We start from the raw sequence: 21200 nt of genomic DNA on the forward strand, positions 1-21200 counted from the left end.
AAATGGCTGGGAAAGAGGGATATAGAGGGAATATGAGACCCCTAGGTTCTGGCTCTTAATTTCAGAGAACTCATGATCTTGCCACATTGATGGTCTTGGTGCTCGAATCTGTGATTTCAGGCATCTCTCTGCTCATCTTACTAAAACCCAAACTGACACATCAGTGGGAGCCCCAAAGTGTGTGTGCACGCACACACTACTTACCAACCTTTACACATCAGGGCATTTACACCCTTAGAGGATTGTAGACATATCCCAAAGCCACTCACTAAAACTCTGGATTTTTCTATTCTAATCTGTTTTAATATTACCATTTTTCCTCCAGTCTTCAACTAATATTGAGCCTCTGGATGCTCTGGGGAGATCCAGGGAAGCCCCACGTGCATCATGCTTGTGAGAAGAGCAATAGTGAGCCCCACGCTCCTCTTCCCGCTGTCCTTGGTGGACCCTGAGACTAAAATGAGGTTGTAGCTGGAAGAATTCTTCGTTTCTTGCCAAGTTGTGCTAGTCAGTGCTGAAGTGGGATGGGGAATGTGGTCAGAACCAAAGGCCTTCCAGAATAAAGCTGCTCTGTGGGGAATTCTTCCATGACACTTAACATCCATCTTACAGTATAACCCTAATTGCCAACACAGATGTTCTTTAGAGCCAACCATGGTGGCACAGAGCTCAAGAATGATCACTGTGTGTTGGCATTACTTAGAGTTGTCATTTTCCAAACACCTTTCGTGTATTGCGGCGCTAACCACCATTTTCAAGGACTCACGTGCTGTGTACTCTGTTGTACATCAACCATGTTGGTCAGGTGCTCACAGGAGCAGATGGCACTCAGAGGGACCAAGTAAGTCAGTGTGGGCCCTGTTCAAGGGGGTGCTTCATACCAGGGACAAATCTCATGGACAGTGAAGCTTCCCAAGGACTGCCATAAATAACTTCTTTAAATTTGTTCTTTTAGATATACATAACAATAGGGCATATTTTGACATATCATACATACATGGAGTATAACTTCCCATTCTTGTGGCTGTACACAATGTGGAATTACACTGGTCATGTATTCATAGATGAACACAGAAAAGTAATGTCTGATTCATTTTATTGTCTTTCCTATCATAAATAATTTTTTCCTGGCATTTCACTATGTGTAGAACGTAAGTACAGCTGAAGAAGGTACTGATTCAGCATCCTAAAAATAACCTCCTAGTGTTCTTCTTTCAAAATCAAGAAACTTAAGGACTAAAGGAAACTTGTCATTATTTATTGACCATTCATTCATTCATTCTTAATGCAATCTTAATGAAACATGAAAGCCTGACCTAGTCATAAAACACACACACATACTCTCCAAATGAAGATTGTTAACTTACTAGCCCAAGGTGGATGTAGGAAGATCAAATCACATGAAACCATATGACAATTTACTTTGCAAAACTTCCTGCTATCCTAATGAAATATGAAAGATTCTATTTTAATTGCTTGCTTTTTCATAGCTTTTTAATCTATTGGCAAGACAAATGGTTGTATAGTGATGTGGTTGCTCTTCCCTTCCTGCCTGAGAAGAAGATTGAAGTCTCTATCTGTTCATGTAGTTTCTGGCTTTGTGACTTTTTTTGTGGTTTTCCTTTTCCCAGGCTCCTGCTGTATAACCCAATATAGGCACATGGAAACTCTTAGGTCCTACGAGTCTCAGGATATGAGATTCATCTTTCCCGAGACATACTCATCTGACTCTGTAATCCTAGACCAGGAAAACGGGAATGCTTTTCAATTTATTAACTATCACCAAGATTAAATAGCATAACGTAAGGAAAGGAACCAGTGTAACGCCTGTTGCATAAAAGGAGTTCAGCAGATGCCCAGTTCTTCCCCTTTCCACCCGTGATACAGAAGGACTGTGATCATCTCACTCCCAAGCAGTGGTTGACAGACACCCTCATTTAGCCATGACCATGTAGGGAAGGTCTGCAGAGTAGAAACCTCATAGATGACATATTCCTTCTCAACGTGGTTACATGAACCTTTTAAACAACTTTATTAATGTAAAAAAGGACATACCATAAAATTTTCCAATAAAGGTCAATGATTTTCATAAATTAATAAAGTCATGCAGCCACCACCACAATCTACTTAGGCAACATTTCCGTCACCCCAAAAAGTTTCCTCATGCCCATTTGTAGCACTTCCCTTCTACCTCCAATCCTAGAAACCGCTGATTTCCCTTTTGTTGTCTATAAATTTACCTCTTCTAGACATTGAAATAATGCAATTTTACAATTCAGATGGTCTTTCGTATCTGACTTCTTCACTGTGCACAATGTTTTCAAGGCTCACCCACCTCGGGGCCTGAATGAGCACTTCATTCCTTTTCATTGTGAAATAGTAACCTGCTGTATGAAAACACACATGTTCTTCCATAGCCAGGTGATGGAAATTTGGATTGTGTCCAGTTTGAGGCTATTAAGAATAACACTGCTGCCAGGCACGGTGGCACACTCCTGTAATCCCAGTGTCTTAGGAGGCTGAGGCAGGATGATCATGAGTTCAAAGCCAACCTCAGCAACTTATCAAGGCCCTGAGCAACTTAGTGAAACCCTGTCTCAAAATAAAATATAAAAAAGGACTGGGAGTGTGGCTTAGTGGTTAAGTGCCCCTGGGTTCAATCCCTAGGACCAAAGGAGAAAAAAAAAAAAAAAAAAACAGAACAATAATAACACTGCTGTTGCAATTCCAGCAGATTGGGAGGCTGAGGCAGGAGGATTGTTCAAAGTCAGCCTCAGCAACTTAGCAAGTCTTTAAACAACTGAGGGAGACCCTGTCTAAATTGAATATAAAAAAGGACTGAGGAATGTGGCTCAGTTGTTGAGAGCCCGAGTTTGATCCCCAGTATCAAAAAATAAAAAAAAATACTAATAACACTGCTGTGAACATTCACATTCATGTCTTTGTGTGAACATGTTTTTGTTTCCCATGGATGAATTCTCAGGAGTGAAATAGCGGGACTCTGTGGAAGGTTTGTGTTTGACTCTTTAAAACTGTCTAAGTTGTTTTCCAAAGTGGTGACTACTTTACCTTCCCACCAGCATTATCTGAATATCCACTCTCTCCACATGTTCACCAACCTGTGATCTTTCTTGCTGTGGCCATTCTAATGGACCTTAACGTTTAAATTGATTTCCCTTGTGACCAATGATAGTTGACATCTTTTCTTTCATATGCTTATTTACACTTCTGATGTCTTCTGTGGCAAAATGTCTTTTCATGTTTCTTTGCCCATTTTTAAACTAGGTTGTTCGTTTTCCTCCTAATAAGCTTTAAGTGTTCTTCATACAACCTACCTCCAAGTCTTAATCATTCTATGTTATGCAAATATTTTCTCCTATGGCTTATAGTTTTTGTTTTTTAATGGTGTCATTTAGATTACCAAAGTTTTAAATTTTGACAAAGTTCAATGCATTGCTTTCTTTGACATGTTCTATATTTGGTGTCATTTGAGAATTTTCTGCCCAACCCAAAGTCACAAAGATTTTCTCCTGTTTTCTTCCAGAAGTCTTATAAACTCTGATATTCAGGTGTATGTACTGTGTTGAGTCGTTTTAGTGTGATAGATGAGGAAAGGGCCTAGCTCAGTTATTTTTGCATGTGGCTCTCCAATGGTCCCAGTATCATTAGTTGAAGACTATTCTCCTTCCTCTGTTGTCTACACCTTTTTCAAAAATCAATTGACCACCCAGTGAAGTGGCACATACCTGTAATCCCAGCAACCCAGGAGGCTGAGATAGGAGGATCACAAGTTCCACGCCAGTCTTGGCAATTTAGCAAGATCCTGTCTCAAAATAAAAAAATCAAAAATCTGGGGATGTAGCTCAGTGATACAGCACCCCTGGGTTCAACCTCCAGCACTGCGCCCTACACACACACACACAGAGGCAAAGTCAATTGCCCATAAATATAAGGATTTATTTCTAGACTGTCAATTCTGTTCTGTTACCTGATGTCTATCACTGTATCAGTACCACATTATCTAAAGTATGTAGTAAATTTTGAAATCCATGGTGTAAGGACTTACAAATTTGTCATTCTTTTTCAAAATCATTTTGGTTGGCCTATTTCCTTTGCATTTCTATGTGCCTTTTAGAATCAATTTCTACTAAAAAGTGGGGTTACGCCTAATTTATAGGTCAATTTTGGGAGAATTGACATCTTGACTTAATGACTTTTAAAAATAGCTTCTTTTTAATTTTTTTAATTTTTAGTTGTAGATGGACAAAACAGCTTTATTTTATTTATTCATTCATTTATTTATATATGCAATGCTGAAGATCAAACCCAGTGCCTCACACACACCAGTGCCTTACCATTGAGTTACAACCCCAGCCCCTCCAAATAGCTCCTTATTCACCAGTAATTTCAACTTCATAGAAAAGTTGCAATAGCACACAGAACACACATAATCCCATTTTTAAAATGTTTTTTGTAGTAAGAACATTTAACATGAGATCTACTCTCCTAACAATCTTAAGCATACAATATAGTATTGCTAGCTACTGGCACAATTTTGAACATCAGATCTCAAGAAATTTTCTGGAATAGTTGAAACTTTGTGTTCATTTGTTCATAGATCCCCGCATCCCCCTCCCACGAACCCCTGGAAAACACCATTCTGCTCTTCAGTTCTGAGCTTGACTATTGAGATTCCTCATATAAGTGGAATTTGTCCTGCCCATTATCCATACTTATGGAATGTTAACATTTTGCTCAGTCTGTGTGTATGTGTATAAAACTATCATTACCATTTGAGAACGAGTTTCATATATCCTACCCGTTGCTCCTACAAACTACAATGTACATTTCCTAAGAACAATATTCTTTTATATAAACACAGTAGACTTGGCCAACTTCAGGAGATTTAACGTTGTTACAATGCTTTTTATCTAATCAGTCTTCCATATTCCAATTTTACCAATTGAAATGTGTTCTATGTGTTCCCTCCTGAACAGAATTCCATCTAGGATCATACCATTTGCTTAGTTGACATGTCTCTTTAATCTGGAACACTTCTTAGCCTTGCTTTGCTTTTTTTTTTGTATCATTGACAATTTTGAAAATACATTCGCAAAGAATTTTTTAAATTTCACTAAGAACATATGTGTATAGTTTTGAAGATAATTTTGTAATTATTTAATGTGTTAAAGAATATTTAACAGTTCCTTGCTTTTTCTTTGTCTGCTTTTGCTCTTGATCCCCTTCATGCTACGCTTCCTAAGTCCAAATGCCAGGTGGGTGATGGTGTGTCCCTTTTAGGGCACCACTTCTGCGGGCACCTGATGGCCATCTGCCCCTCATCCATGTTTTTTCACCCAGTCAAGGTGTTTTCAGCTTCTCCACTGTTTAATTACCATTTTCCACTTTCACTTAGTAAGTCCTCTGCTTTCCTTTTGGACAGGCATGCTTAGCTTTTCCTCAGTGTCCCTGTGAAACTGCTTGCAACACTGCAAGTAATTGCTACCCCCTGTGAAGACAGCATTTATAGTGGCATTAAAGCCCGAAGACCTTTTTAATGTGTATTTAAGGCTTTTCCCTAATGCATGGATGATTAGAATTAGAAAAAGCTGCTACCAACTGGATGACAGTTTCCTTATCCACTGTAATCTAATACAAGATTAACTCCTTTCCCCTGTTCTATTAATATCTCCAGTCAAAGACTTCCCTGATTTGATCCCTGTCATGCTTGTTCATGAATAAATGGATGGAGCTGGGTTCCTGTAGGAATTTTTAAGAGTTTATTTTTTTTTCTATGCCTTCAAATCAAGATAAATGAACTGCTCTAAAGGAAAGAAATGGCTCTAACTTTATTGAAAAGAGTGGTATTTGGAGAAAGGAAATATTTTAATAGCTTGGGAAAATAAGGATCTTGGCAAATCTAAAGTGTGTGCCAGCTCGCCTTAGTATCTCAACATCCAACACATGGGAGAAGGTGACAGCTTTGCTACTAAATTATGTAAATGCTTATTGAAAGCACAATCAAATAGGATGATCAGTTGCCTTCAAAAGCACTTTCATGTTATTAGCTATGATTTCAATAGTGGAATGAAATTCCAAGACTTACCTCCAATTCTCAGATGGATGCTTCCCTAAGAACGTGCATGCTTTCAGAAAGAAAGATGGTACCACTGGTCTCCATGGAGAACCCTCGTTCTCAGAGTCTCTTTTGCCTTTAAAGACATATACATTCTCCATTGTATGTTGTAGCCAAAGGAATGAGAGAGCTCTAATATGTACACCAAAGCCATCTCACCACCTAGTCCCACAGAGGTCTAAGGCTGGTGAGGATCTACTGGTGCTTTCCAGCAAAAGTTCCATCTTTGTGATTCATGGATGGATGATTTTGCCTCAAATCTATGGGGCAAGAATGCATAGCATTAGTTTAGGATTTGGAGTGGCTTCCTCCTTAGAAATGTCTCAGCCCAACCCCAGAGCTCATCACTATTGCTATATCCCTGTGAGGGAAATAAGGATGACAAGAAGACCTGGATTTGCATAGACTTTTGCCCATTTAAAGTACTCGTGGAGATCCCCTAAAGCCCAGGAAATAATGCCAAGTGTTCATAAATGACATGGCTTCAAGTTGAAAGACTTAAGTACAGCAAAGGAAATGATTAAGAATGTGAAGAGAGAACCTACAGAATGGGAGAAAATCTTTGCTAGGTATTCTTCTGACAAAGGATTCATATCTAGAATATATAAAGAACTCAAAACACTTGACACAAAAAAATTAATAAATGGCAAATGAATTGAACAGACACTTCTCAAAAGAGAAATGCAAATATTCAACAAATACATGAAAAAATGTTCAGTCTCGTTAGCAATTAGGGAAATGCAAATCAAAACTACACTGAGATTTCATCTCACTCCAGTCAGAATGGAAGCCATCAAGAATACAAATAATAATAAATCCTGAAAATGATGTGGAGAAAAGATCAAGAATATAAATAATAAATCCTGGAGAGGACTCTCACACTGTTGGTGGGATTGTAAGTTGGTACAGCCACTATGGAAACAGTGTGGAGGTTCCTCAAAAGACTAGGCATGGAACCACCATACAATCCATCTAATAGCACTCCCTGGTATTTATCTTAAAGAAGTAAAGTCATCTTTCTACAGTGATACATGCATACCCACATTTATAGTAGCACAACTCACAATAGCCAAACTATGGAACCAACCTAAGTCTCCATCAGTGGATGAATGGATAAAGAAAATGTGGTAAATATACACAATGGAGTTTTACTCAGCCATAAAGAAAAATGAAATTGGGGCTGGGGCTACAGCTCAGTGGCAGAGCACTTACCAGCATGTGTGAGGCACTGGGTTCAATTCTCAGCAGCACCACATAAAAATAAATGCATAAAGTAAAAGCTTTTTTTAAAAAAAAAGAAAAATGAAATCATGTCATTTTCAGGAAAATGGTTACAACTTGAGACCATTATGCCAAACTCAGAAGATCAACAGTCCTGTGTTTCTTTCACATGGAAGTTAAGAGAGGAAAAAGGGAGGTGGGGGCGTTTCATGAAAAACAAAGGGAAAATCTGGAAAGAAAGGGACCAGAGAAGAGGGAAGACCTGGGTTAACGTCCTGTTTGGGTAGCTGAAGAAGCAGAAGGCAGTTCAGGGAGTTGACTTTGATCACACAGTAATTGATGGGAGACCTCCAATAGAGAAGTCACTCAGAGCCTTTGAGTCCTGCTTTAGTTCCCTGGAAAAGGCTCCTCCTCGTTCCACTCTTGTGAGCGTTTCATCATATTATATGATTTTGAAGCACAGAAATCTCTGAGGACCCCACCTGAATAATGGACCAAAGTGTCATCCTGATTGACCTGTTGCCTAAGCCCCAAGGCTCACCAGGGCTTGGGTCTGTGGTAGCTGCCAGAAACAGATTTGGTAAGTCAGTCGAGATGGGGATACAAGTGACAACCTCTGCGAACCCTGCCCTCTCCAGGCTTACAGCTGCCCCAGCAGGATTTCACTACGGTGTTGGTTTCACCAAGTCCAGCAGCCCTAGTAGCTATAGCAAAAGTAGAGAGCCCTCTCTCAGCAATAAAGACCCACGAAGTAGCTGGGAGATGGATTGTACCACCTCCTGTCTTTAAGGAAAAAAGAATTTTTTTGCAAAATCACTTTCATTTTTATGTTACACATTAACATTAAATGAAAAAAAAAATAGTGCACAACTGAGTGATCACTGGTATCGTCCATCTAGGCAGAGAGAAAAAAAAGGATGCACATATTCTGCAGCTATAGCTGGCACATGTCCCCAGAGGACAGCCTCCTACTACTACTAAGATCGGGAGATGGTATAAAGTCCTGAAGGCTTTCCCAGAACACACACAAATAATGAGAAGAGAAGAGAGGCTAACAAGAAGAGAGATGTTGCTTCAAATGACTTGGAGTTCCTGTTTCACTTGATTTTCCACTGATCATGCAAAACAGGGAAAATTTAAAGAAACATCTGTATGGGGAGGCAGAGAAAAGAACTTGAAAAAGAACTATGCTTCCCACATTCTTACCAAAAAAATGAAAGACTGGAAGAAGAATACCAAAAGGTTGAATGGCTGCCTTTGGGTGGTGAGATTGTGAGTGTTCAGTTTTGTTTCTTCTTCTTTCTGGTATCCTCTGTATTTATAAGAATGTATTTTTTAATGGAAATTGAGGAAAACGCATTTGAAAAATCTCCTTATAACAAAGTCGGTTGCCAGTTATAAAGTGGACACTGCAGGGCCCACATCTTCATCATCTCTTAGGGAGCTATGGCCATTAGGTTTATTTCTACCCCAGAAAGAGTATTGAGCTATCCATTGGTATCACCATGCTTGTACCCAGTGAAAGAGGTTTGATACTTAGGACCTTACCATAATAAGATGAGGTATGGAGGTGAAGAGAGTCCTTTTTAATGTTTGAACATCTTTTCTTTATGGACAAACAGATGCACCCAAGCCCTGTACCTTATCAGTACCTCTGGAATGTTTTGACAGTGAGCCAAAATGTCAGATGCTTCCTCCTGTCCAGACAGGGCCTGGTTGGCAAGGTCCCCAGAGACTGAATCAGATCAGGGATGGACGTACTTGGCCCTCAATTTGCAGTGTGTGAGACCAAAGCCAAAAAGCAGAGTCTTGGGGAGATGCCAAATCAAAAAGCCTCACCAACTGTCCAAGTGAATTGGCAGAAACTGCAGGAAAGGCCAGTAGTGATCCAGAAGACAGAGCCGGGGAATCAAGTGGCGAGTGGAAGAAAACTCCCTGTGTAGGAAGAAGGGGTCTGGAATAGGCTTTTTGAATAAAGGGTCAGAGAATAGATGGCCACTGAAGATGCAGTGTGTCTGGGGCAGGAAGCTTCCCATACCCCTCGAGATGGAGGGAGGGTCTATTCCAGTATGAACCACAGACATTATCATGGGTGCTTGAAAAGCAGAAGTTCTTCACGGTCCTGTTATCTATGTGATCTAACAGTAGGGAAATTAAAAGGGATTTATATTCCCATGGCATATATATGCATTTGTTATTATATTATTTGATAGATTTTTTTTTTAATGTATACCATTCCATTAATTCAAGATGCTTGACAGACTCTTGGCAAAAACACTGAGTTTTTAACCACCTTTACTAAGGAAGCAACAAACATCATCCCAAAGGGAGGAGAAGGAAGGTTTTTGCCAAATCTTGAAGATCTTGGCAGGTATCAATAACAAGATTTTTATAAGAAATGAGATTCTCTAATTTGTACATAATAGGTTTACAGATTGCCCAGATGGCTTATAGAATAACAGATTGAAAACAGAACATAAATTAGAAGCAGGAATATAAACATCAAACCAAATTTTGAAAATAAGCAGAGTGAAACGCTGAAGAACATTCTCCAATAGTGATGCCTGTGACCTCTAACGTCACCTTGGCTGGGGATGTCATTTGGTGTGGATGCCCCAAATGATGAGAACCGGAAATGCTGACTTCTCGAATATGAGCCGCATGTCTTCTAGGTGCCAGACACTGTCCTAGGAGTTGGGGACAGAGCAGCAAATGAAACAGACAAGTCCGAGACTTCATGGGGCTGGCATTCAAGCAGGACAAGACCAAGGGGAATGAATGAGCAAATAGATATATATTTTACTAGATGAGGACACATGTAATGAAAACTCCAAAAGCCACAGGAGAGAGGAGACGCACTGAAGGTTGGTGCCTCCGCTTGGAAGGGGAGCAGCCTGACTTCAGAAGAGAAGAGTCGTGGCGTGGGCAGAGGAGGCAGGTCACCGCAGGCTCCGACGGCCAGTGAGACTGGAGGATCTTTGTCACAAACAAGCTCTTGCAGCTCTGGACGGTGATGGTGCTTTGATACGTGACTCAGGGGACATTAAGAAACAAATTGGATTTCAAACTTAAAAAGTGACTCACCAAGCAGTGTTGTTCTGTGCCAGTAAAACAAAGCCACAGGGGAAGGCTTCTGCATTGGATAGCCACCACATTGGGGCTCCAGGGACAGCGAAGGGGAGGGAGAAGGGATAACTGGTCCACATCTCCAGATATTACAGACTTATTTGTAATTGCCTCTTTAACTTTTTTTTTTTTTAATATCTACCATCTGTTAGGCACTGCCATTTTTCAAGCCCATTTTACAGATTAGAAAATAAAGATTAAGTGTCTATGCTTGGGTGCAGTCCACAGATTTAAACCCAGTTCTCTGATTCCAGAATCCTTATTTCTATATGACCATACAACCAGCCACATTTTTTTTCATACTTGGAATTGAACATAGGGGCACTTTATCATCCAGCCCTTTTTTAAAATTTTGAGACAGGGCCTCACAAACTTGCCGAGGTTGGCCTCAAACTTGCTATCCTCCTACCTCAGCCTCCTGAGTCACTGGGATTATAGGCATACACCACTGTGCTCGACATAGCCACCTTGTTTCTTATTAGTACCTCAATTTTTACTCTAAAAATTTTCCCAGGTGAGACTCCAGAATGTGGGACACTACACAGGAAAATAACTTCATTTTTTTTTTCTAGCAAATTAGTTGTGAGAAAAAGAAAACACAATATTGAAAATTACTTAAGAAAATATAAATTACTTAAGAGCGTGATGGCACATGCCTGTAATCCCAGTGGCTTGAGAGGCTGAGGCAGGAGGATAGTAACTTCAAAGCCAGTCTCAGTGACTTAGAAAGACCCTATCTAAAAATAAAACATAAAAGAGTCTGGGGATGTGGCTTAGTGGTAAAGCACACCTGGGTTCAATCCCTGGTACCAAAAAAAATAAAATAAAATTACTTGAAAGACAATCAGTTCCAGTGTTTGGAGTTTATTTGGATGTTAATTCAAACTACCAGTTAAAAGCAATGTTCAACATCTATAATAATTAGAGAAATGCAAATTAAAACTACACTGAGATTCCATCTCATTCCTGTCAGAATGGCAATTATCAAGAATACAAGGGACAATAAATATCGGCAAGGATGTGGGGAAAAGATGCACTCATACACTGCTTTTGGGACTGCAAACTGGTACAACCACTGTGGAAAGCAGTATGGAGATTCCTCAGAAAACGTGGAATGGAACCACCATTTGACCCACTTATCCCACTCCTAGGTTTATACCCAAAGGACTTAAAACCAGAATACAGTGACACAGCCACATCAATGTTTATAGCAGTTGAACTCACAATAGCTAAACTATGGAACCAACCTGGGTGTGCTTCAATAGATGAATGGACAAAGAAAATATGGTGTGTGTGTGTGTGTGTGTATGTATACACACACATATATATATGTATGTATATATATATATACACACACACACACATATATATGTATATATATAAATATATACACACATATATATATGTATACATACACAATGGAATACTACTACTCAGTCATAAAGAGAAATGAAGTTGTGGCATTTGCCAGTAAATGGATAGAACTGGAAACTATCAAAAATAAGCTAATCCCCCAAAACCAAAGGCCGAATGTTCTCTGATATTCAGATGCTAACCCACAATAAGGTGGGGAAGAGGTAAGAATAGAAGTACTTGTGCTTAGACAAAGGGGGATGAAGGGAAGGGGGTGGGAATGAGAATAGGAAAGATAGTAGAACGAATCAGACTTTACTTTCCTATGTGCATATATGAATACATGATCAGTGTAATTCCATATCATGTACAACCAGAATAATGGAAAGTTACACTCTCTCTCTATAGATAGATAGATAGATAGATAGATAGATAGATAGATAGATAGATAGATATGTGTATATATATATATCAAAATAAATTCTACTGTCATGTATAACTAATAAGAGCAAATTTTTTAAAAAAAATTTTAAAAATATGTGAGCTATATCCAAGAATTTGAATACTTAGGAGGTATTTGATAATATTAAAGAATTATTTTTATGTTTTTACCTGTGATTGTAACCCTGTGATTACGTCTCTGAAGAGAGTCATTTTAGAGGTACTTACTGACATATTTCCAGAATATATGCTGTCTGGGATTCACTTTAGAATAAATCAATGGGGAAAAGTATAAATAAAGAAGACTGGCCACAAGTGTATCACTGATTTAGCTGGGTAATGGATTTGTGCGAGGACTAGTCCAGGTGCATCTCAAAAACACACTTAGAACTATAGTCGGATGTGCGCTTTCCCAAACAGCTCTTTTCTTTATCATTTTGAATTTTGGATACTAACATCATCTTTAGGACTATGGTGTGCAAATAACAGGGAGGTGATCATTTGTTCTGAACATGAGACCACGCCTTGATCTTCCAATCACCAGGAAATGAGGTGGTGTTGGAAAAGACTCTAATCCTGTCACCTGGATTTAAAAGCCTGCTGGAGATAACTGAAGCCCCTGTCCTGTGATTAGCTTTCCTGTTTCTGCAATTCACAGGGCTGTGTGAGCTTAGTGGCCTGCATACTGTCTGGTGTCCCCAGCCTGGTTCAGCAGGATGCCTTGTCTCTCACACCCTGTAAGAAGCAAAGCAAGTCTCTGACGAAACAGAGTGAGAACAATGTTATCAGAGCTTCCAGGCTGATAGCAGAGGTGGTTTTTCCTAACCTCATCCTACCCTCTCTCATCTCAGGCTGTCAGGCTATCATAGAGCTTCGGATGTGTCAGGCCACCCCAGAGAGCAGGAGATGGTGACACCACAGTTATTTTTTGGTTTTGTTTTTTTTAACTTTTAGTGTCCAAGTTTGCAGCAGGCTAGATACAATGTAGGACTGAACCCTGAACAATGCCTTCTAAACCTCAGTGTCCCAGGTTCCCCAAATAATTGGGAGTGGTCAGAAGGCGGAAAGGAGGAAGAGGGTGAGGGGTTCTTCTTCACTCCTCTCTTTTCAGCCTCATTGTGCTTCATCTGTGCTTATTTTTTTTTTTTTTTTTTTTCCGGTGCTGGGGATCGAACTCAGGGCCTGTGTTTGCAAGGCAAGCACTCTTCCGACTGAGCTATCTCCCCAGCCTTCTGTGCTTCTTTTTAACCCTTAACACCTTGTGGTGGTATTTATTTATTTCTCTGGATGTCCCCCAAGCCCCTGCAAAGCTGCCCAAGAGTGTCAGGACTATTTTAACCATTTTTAGACTCTAGGATGGTATCTGGAATACAGTGGGTGATAAGAAAAGGTTTGAGAAATGAGAAGTCTCTAGGTCAACACTTGAACTTTGTGCAAATCCCATTTCTGTGTTCAGCCTGGCCACATGGTACATATGGTAGGCATGCAGAGGAAGGAAATGTTTACTTTTTTTTTTTTTTTGGTACAGGAATTGAGGAATTGAGCCCAGAGGTGTTTAACCACTGAGCCACATCCCCAGACCTTTTGTTTTTATTTTTTATTTAGAGTCAGGGTCTTGATGAGTTGTTTAGGGCCTTGCTAAGTTTTAAGGCTGGCCTCAAACTTGTGATCCTCCTGCCTCAGCCTCCCAAAGTGAGGAGGTGTCTACTTTTAAAAGCAATATTACCTAATGCCCGGGATCATTTTCAAAGTCAGTATCACTATCATCAGAGAAGGAATCTGACTCATGAGATTGTACTCTTTCCTTAAAATGAAGATACTGCTCTCCAAGCAGGCAACCCCTGACAACCTGTGTTCATTGGTGCCTGGACTTCGTGACAGTCTGGCTTGGTGAATGGTGGAGTTTTCTTGGGTCTTGTCTCTGCCAACGGGATTTCAGGCCTTGAAGAAAGTCCTGGGAATGGCAAAACGCCAACCCCCAGTGGCTCCTTGGTCCTGTGGGTCAGCTCCCAGAGATTTGCTAGTCACACAGGAACATCTTTGGGGAGAGAGTTTACTCACCCTTTCCTTTGCTTGGCTAGCTTCTCTTTTATTTACTTTCTTAAGCCAAAGTAAGTGTTGGTAAATCTTATCATCGCCTGCAGGCACACAGGGCAGAAGAAAGGTCAATTGCAAAGTGAAGGCCCAGGGCTCACCCTTGAGCCTTCAACTAAAACGTCAGTGCAGGGTGAGCAAGGGTGAGCTGTCATTGCCAACAGAATCCTTCCAGGCCCGGATGAGGATTCCTAGGAGGAGGGTCAGGGACAGTGTATGCTGGCATCCTCTCACCCTACACGGGGTTGAGTCTAAAATTGCTTGCGTTGAAGGACTTGATGCTGGGGAAGATACAACGTGAGTTCTCTGAAGAATAAGTTTCCTCCTGTATTTTCATCCTTTGCATCTGGCAGTTTTGTTTTTTAATATCTAAAAAAAAAAAAAAAAAAAAAATGTCACCACAACTTGAAGGAGGAAAAAAGAGCATTAAATATGACATCAGTTCCCCCAGCTCTGTACCCACCCTGAAATGTGCTGGATCAGTTAGTTCCCTTTACAAATTAGTTTAGAAATAAGTTGCCCCTGGATAAGCAGCTTTGCCTTGGGAGCTTCACCTCCCCTATGGAGTGGTGACCGATGTCACTCTGTGGTTGCTATGGAGAGTGCAGGGGACAGGAGACTGGATGGTGGCCCTGGAGGGGCCAGAGGTGGGGAGGGAGCTTTCCTCTCAGACTGAATCCTTGGTCAAAAATAATTAAGCAGGGGCAAACAGTCTTCAGGTGTGTGTGAGTGTGTGAGTGTGTGTGTGTGTGTGTGTGTGTGTGTGTGTGTGTGTGTGTGTGTGTTCCTTTGTTGGTGGTAACAGTGTGTATACTTTGTTTTGTTGCTTTGGCCAAAACAAAATGCTGTGCCTTCCAAACATCTTCAGCCTTTTCTAGAGAACCGAGCTTGCTCTATTGGCCTGGCTGGATTCGAACTGTGCTTCCCCTGATGTCCACACAGCACCTGTTTTTTAACATGTTCAGTTCTATTGAAGCTTGTGAACAACTGCCCATCTAAGCATTGTCAGGCCAGGGGGAAGAAAGGATCCCTAGAAAGTGTGATGTTTCAGATTAACCGCAAAAAGAACACTAGAGGTGACAACCTAAACTGTGAGGGAGGGGGGTGAACAGGGCCCCTCAAAAATGGTGAGAATTTTATATGACATCTGGAATTTACCTCAAAACAAAGAGGGAGGGAAAGGAGGGAAGTGGATGGGGATTTAGATTAAATAGGACTGGCCAGAGTTAGCCATTGTTAGTTTAGACAGAAGGTTCAGATACTCTTCTGCCTGCTTTTTTATATATATATAGGTTTATACTTGTGAACAATAAGAAGTCAAAAGAAACCATTGTCCACGTGTCTCTCAGCCCTTGTATATGGAAGAAATCATGATAGACCTAAAAGAAATCGGGCTGCAGGCTAGTTAGACATTTTGCTAAAAGAAAGATGCTGACATTTAGTGTGGGTGGAGGGTTTGTTTGGACATGCTCACAGTCATCTAATATCTCACCAGTAATGAAAAATGCTGGAATAAAGTAACCCTTGGATATGGATTTGATCCAGACTATTAGGTCCCTTCCATTGCTGATTATTTTGTGGGCCAATTTAGCGTCGTCCTAGGAACATTCTAATAGAGGTAGAGAAACTAGACAAACGACTGTATTTCCTAAAACCAACAACAAAACATCCAGTGCAGACTGCAGTAGGTGTGTTGGACAGCCAAAATATTGCCTTCCTCAGTCTGTCATAGCCTTCCGGGGAGCGTAAGGCATATGGACTCTTCCCTTAGCTACTATATCAGTGCCATTTACAGAACAGAAGCTACATATCCACTGGGACCCCGAGGACCCATACTGATTGTCATTTCTTTCCCTCCTAGTTTCCCTAAGCATGGCTTCCCCTGTGTTCTATGATGCACATGCTTCCCTGAGGATAAACCTAATTAAACCTCAAGAACTCCAAAGAAGCAATCTTATTAATATTAGTCAGGAGAATTCAACCATTACGTATAATTATAATAAAAAATAAAAATGTTTGTCAGAGGAATTCCAGTGATGGAGAATGGAAGGTCTCAAAAACCAAGAAGCCAGGCTCAAAGTCAGTCTATGTCAAAAAATATGTATTGAACTTTGAATTCAATGCCCTACCTAGCTGCAGGCTTTGGATCATGATCTGCCTTAATAAGTCAGGATTCGTGGAAGGGGTTGAGGTATCCAATTTAAACCACTAGAATAGTCACTCCTTGTACAGGGAATGACAGGGTATGAGAAAGGAGGCTTAAGGAAGCTGAAGATTCAACCTAGACTAGAGAACCCACTGGGAAAAAATCTATTGAAAGGAGATGCTGAATATCTGGAAGTTTCTATATTAGCCTAAACGCAGCAACCATGATGAAAGTTAACAACAGAGAACTTCCTGCAAACCAGACACAAATGTGAATTGTCCCATCTATTCCCACCTCAGGAGCTGACTCTAGAGGCTGGCTACTCTGCTCACCATGCAGGGAAACCTGGAAAAGTTGAAATATGTGGCAAGAGACACCAACAGTGAAGCAGAGACCAGAGAAGCCCATGGAAGCTTGGGACCTGACTGGGAGGTTTGGCTGGATGAAACAGTGCTATGGTAACCAGCCATGTTGGGAAATGCTTATAGCCCCAGGCTTCCATATACCAGATACTGGCGTATTTCAAGACCTTTCTGAATATGGGAAGAAAAAACATGTGTACCCTAAAGTCATTCTATTTTAGCCATTATCAATCACCTTGATTCAGTCTTCTTCCTGTGCTTTAAGCTGATTAGTCACACTGCACAGCACGCTCCTGTAAACCAAGGAACCGTTAGGGAAGGAAATGGCCACTTCTGCAAACTATTTCAGGAGGATAAATTGAGAGAGGGAGAGAACAAGAGAGTCTGTCCCCTGGAGAGTTCCAAGGTTTACCACAGCATCCGACCATTCCTCAGTCCCTGACACTGATCCATCAAGCTTCCACATGAGGGGAGGCGCATGCCAACACGGCTCTCGGGAACTCTGCGTGGGTGCAGTACCTCTCCTTGCAGAATGAGGTTCTCTTTGCTAGAGTCTTGGGTGTTTTGTAGGAGATCATGCCTCCACTTCTCTGGAAGTTCTACCTACACTGTCCCGTACAGTAGCCCCTAGCCATGTGTGGCTACTGTGGCCAGTGGCTACCATGTTGGACAGTGCAAATACACAATGTTTTTATTATTGCCGAAAGTTCTTGTGGATGACACTGTTCTTGTACCAGAGATTGGCAAAATGTAGGTCCTAGGCCAAATCCAGCCTACCTTCTGTTGCTGCAGAAAGAGGTTTTCCTGAAAGACACTCTTTCCTGCATTACCTAGAACTGCCATCATGCTCTCTCCGCAGGTTTGAATGGAGCAGCAGAGACCATCTGGCCCACAACATCCAAAATATTTACTATTTGGACTTTTATGGAAAACATTTGCCAACTCTGCCATACAACCTTTTCCAAGAAAACGTACATGGCTACCCACCTACAAAATTTTACCAACTATTTTCGGGAAAAGGTGAACCTCCTCACTTTCACCCAGATAGTCCATGTTCCAGTGATAAACATCTTTGCTAGTTCTCTCTCTCTAGACTCTTCAGACCACTGGACCCCTCCTACCAACATCTCATAATACCTCATTTTTACTATCTCCAAACTAAAATTCATCCTGAGAAACTAACACCACTGTAGAGTTTGGGGTTATATTGTGTGTACACTTTTGCTGACACTCCTGTCCTCATTTAACAATCAGCCCATTTCCTCTACTTACTAGTTGAGGATTCTGTCCAACCGAAGTGATAAAATTAAAATTTCACGTAAGGTTCAAAAAAAATAGTTGAGGAATTTACTTTCACAGGTTTTGCCTACTTTGTGCTCTTCTTGTAAGAGTCTGGGTTTGAGGGCTCTTTTGAGTGGTTCACTATCTAAACTATTGGTAAACTATTATTTACCAAAAAAATGACTAAACAATTATTTAAAATTGTCACAATGCTGAGTACTTCCCTTCTTTTCCTAGTTTTCATTGCTTTATTGCTTTGTCTTACCACCAACATACCTCCCGTTGGCCTCCAGCTGGTCTCTCTGTGCTCAGGTGTGTACCTGTCCTGCTGCCCCAGGCACAACTTAAGGCTGCACCTTCAGGTTTCACAGCACAGCCCGGCATTTTCTGTTGGGTTACACACTGGCAGAAGAAAACGTGTCCACACACGTGTCCTGCTTCCCTAATGGTTTGTTACAGAGCTGTGCAGTGAATAATCAGCTTAAAGGACAGAAAGATGACCGAATCAAGGTGATGGATGACAACTCAGAATGAGTTGCAGAGAGTTATTTCCATCTTCTGAAAGGTCTTGAAATAGACCTGCACCTGCATGCATGCGCGTGTGCACGCATACATACACATACACACACACACACACACACACACACACACACACACTCACACTCCTAAAGAATACCTACATGTGCACACACAACAACTAGAACAAATAAATAAGTTCCCTTTCTATTTTGTGGAATAGTTTGAGGGGCACTTGGTATTATTCTGGCAGGTGGATTTTCTCTCCTCTCATCTCCTACCGAGAAGCCAGCCAGGTCAGTTGCTGTGATTATTACTGGTGCCACATTTTAAGAATGAGAGAAATGCTAACTAAATGTCTTGCCTGAGGTCAAAGAGCCAGACAGTGTTGAATCCTGAGCTTGGTCTCCAGATAGCAACGCTCTTCCCTTCCAGGAGGCATTTGTCCCAGCCCCTCAGAGCCTCCCCACACCCTTAGGAAACACTTCTGTGACCCTAGAATAGACAGACAGAGCAGCCACAGGAAGCAACAAACAAAAGACATTTATTGGGATTGGACAATTATGGGGGTCAGGGCACTCCCAACAGGGGAGGTGAGTTGGGGGGTTGGGCCCCAAGGGCCTCACATCCAGGCTTCACGTGCACATCCTGGATCACTAGGTAGGAAAGGCTGGAGGCCTTCCACTGTAGCGCTGGGCTGATGGGAAGATAAACACAGTCAGTCAGTGGGGGCTCTCCCTAAACTGCACCCCACAGCTCACAGTCAAGTCCCTGGGCCCCTGGAGGCAGGACAGAGGAGAGGGCTGGCACCACAAGTCACTGCAAGAAACCACTCTAGGTCTGTCACCCCACTGCACTCCTAATGCTCCTCTCCGTGTGTTTCACATGGGACTGCAAGTAAAACTTTCCAATTTAATTAAAAAAAAAAAAAAAAAGAATCTCTTTTAAAACATTATCCACTACAGGACTAGTCTCAGTCCTCATTAATAAGTGAGGAAACTGAGGCCCCGAAAGGCGAAGGACTGGCCCAAGGCCAACCAACTAGTTAGCAGTGAAATCTTTTCTCTGTCTATCCAGGGTCACCTGGGTGTGCTCTGAAGCCTTGTGACCTGGACCCTGCACCCTTCAGGCCCATAATCCTGCTCCTTAAGCTCCAAGTGCTTCAGCTTCAGGGTCAGCCCCACCTCAGGGGTCCCCCAATGCATGTGCAACCCACAGACATTCCTGTCCCAATGCACACCTGCTACTCCTCACCTCCTAGATAACTGAAGCCTCTCCACTCCCTGCGCTGTTTTGTCCAAATCCATAGGTTGAGTTAGACCCAGGGAGGTCTTTGGGACGGTGCACTGGGGAGTACCTCTGCGCGCGCAGGGCCTCCATTGGCTCCCACTCTGTTCCCTCTTCCCTTTGGAACCACACAGCTTCCGACATGTATCTGGGGAGCCACAGGCCAAATGCAAGGGGTCACTACCCACCTTGCCTGCTCTCCCTGACCACCTCACCCCTCAGCTGGGAAAGCACAGAGCCCAGGGCTCTCATCCAAGAGCCTCATCCAGGCTGCAGTTGCCCTCTACATTTCTTGGGGCAATAACCGAGAAAGGCAAGGAAGAAGGAAGTTTCCAGAGTGCCCTGGAGAGAACCCCAACAGAAAGGAACAGTGAGAGCCAGGTCCTGGGAGCTGGGGTAAGGGACCAGGGAAGAAGACCCAGCTTCACCCCACCCCATCAGCCCCAGGATCCACCACTTGAGCCTGGTTTACCAACTCACTTTGGTCCTAGTGGTGTGCAGAGGGTGGCATAACAGTTGTTGATACAGCCCCTATCAAAGGGGTTGTCGCCTTCAAAGGATTGGCTCTGGAAGGAGATGGGAATGGAAAGAGGAGCTCAGAACCAGCTGGAATGGGCAAGGCCATCTCCCAGTGACCCTCCCTAACCAGGGCTCAACCCAGGCCTGTAGTAAGACTCCAAGGCCAGGGAAACCTGGGAGTGGCCCAGGGCCTCCTGCCTTTCCGGTCTCCTGGGAAGAGTGACCTCCCTCGGCCCACTTGTAGCAGCTCTCCCTGACATTGCTGACCCTGCACCCACCTCTCCTGCCTCCCCAGGGCTCCCTCATCACTTCGGTACCTCCCCTTGCAGCATCCTGGCTCTGTCTTCATTGACCTCGCTTGTCCTCCCCCACATCCTTCCAGATACCTTTTAAGATCTTCCTTGTGCTGCTCAAATGCTCCAAAGGCAGTGTCCCCGCCCTCTTTCACTTCACTTTCCCACCTCATGTTTTTCCTAAAACTGTGCCCTCATTGAATTTCGCTGTCTGTCAGGGCAGTGGCAGCGGGGATGCCTGGGCATTTTCCTAGTCAAAAATCACCTGGTCCAGGAATATCTGGACTGAAGGCCTTCGGTGCCCAAAGTAGTAAAGGTTAAACCTGGTATCCAGGCACAGGCCCTCGCCCCGCTTACCTTCCTCTGGTAGGGACGCCTGGCAGTGCTCACTGCCACAGCCTGGATCACCAGACGCAAGATGACTG

At 42.3% G+C, this 21200-nt stretch overlaps 1 protein-coding gene across 10 annotated transcripts in view; it reads left to right on the top strand.

Annotated features, from left to right (window-relative positions):
• TMEM108 (transmembrane protein 108) overlaps positions 1–21200 on the top strand; it is a 327142-nt gene that overhangs the window by 246524 nt on the left and 59418 nt on the right. For 4 of the 10 annotated variants that reach the window (XM_079101299.1, XM_079101296.1, XM_079101304.1 and 1 more), the window contains one exon: positions 16817–16975. The exons of the other annotated variants lie outside the window; for them this stretch is intronic. In XM_079101299.1, coding sequence (XP_078957425.1) covers positions 16879–16975 — 97 coding nt within the window. In that variant the 5' untranslated portion in view covers positions 16817–16878. The remainder of the gene's footprint in view (positions 1–16816; positions 16976–21200) is intronic. 10 annotated transcript variants of the gene reach the window in all.

Source organism: Sciurus vulgaris (assembly GCF_902686455.1).
Source record: "Sciurus vulgaris genome assembly, chromosome: 10".
Taxonomy (NCBI): Eukaryota; Metazoa; Chordata; class Mammalia; order Rodentia; family Sciuridae; genus Sciurus; species Sciurus vulgaris.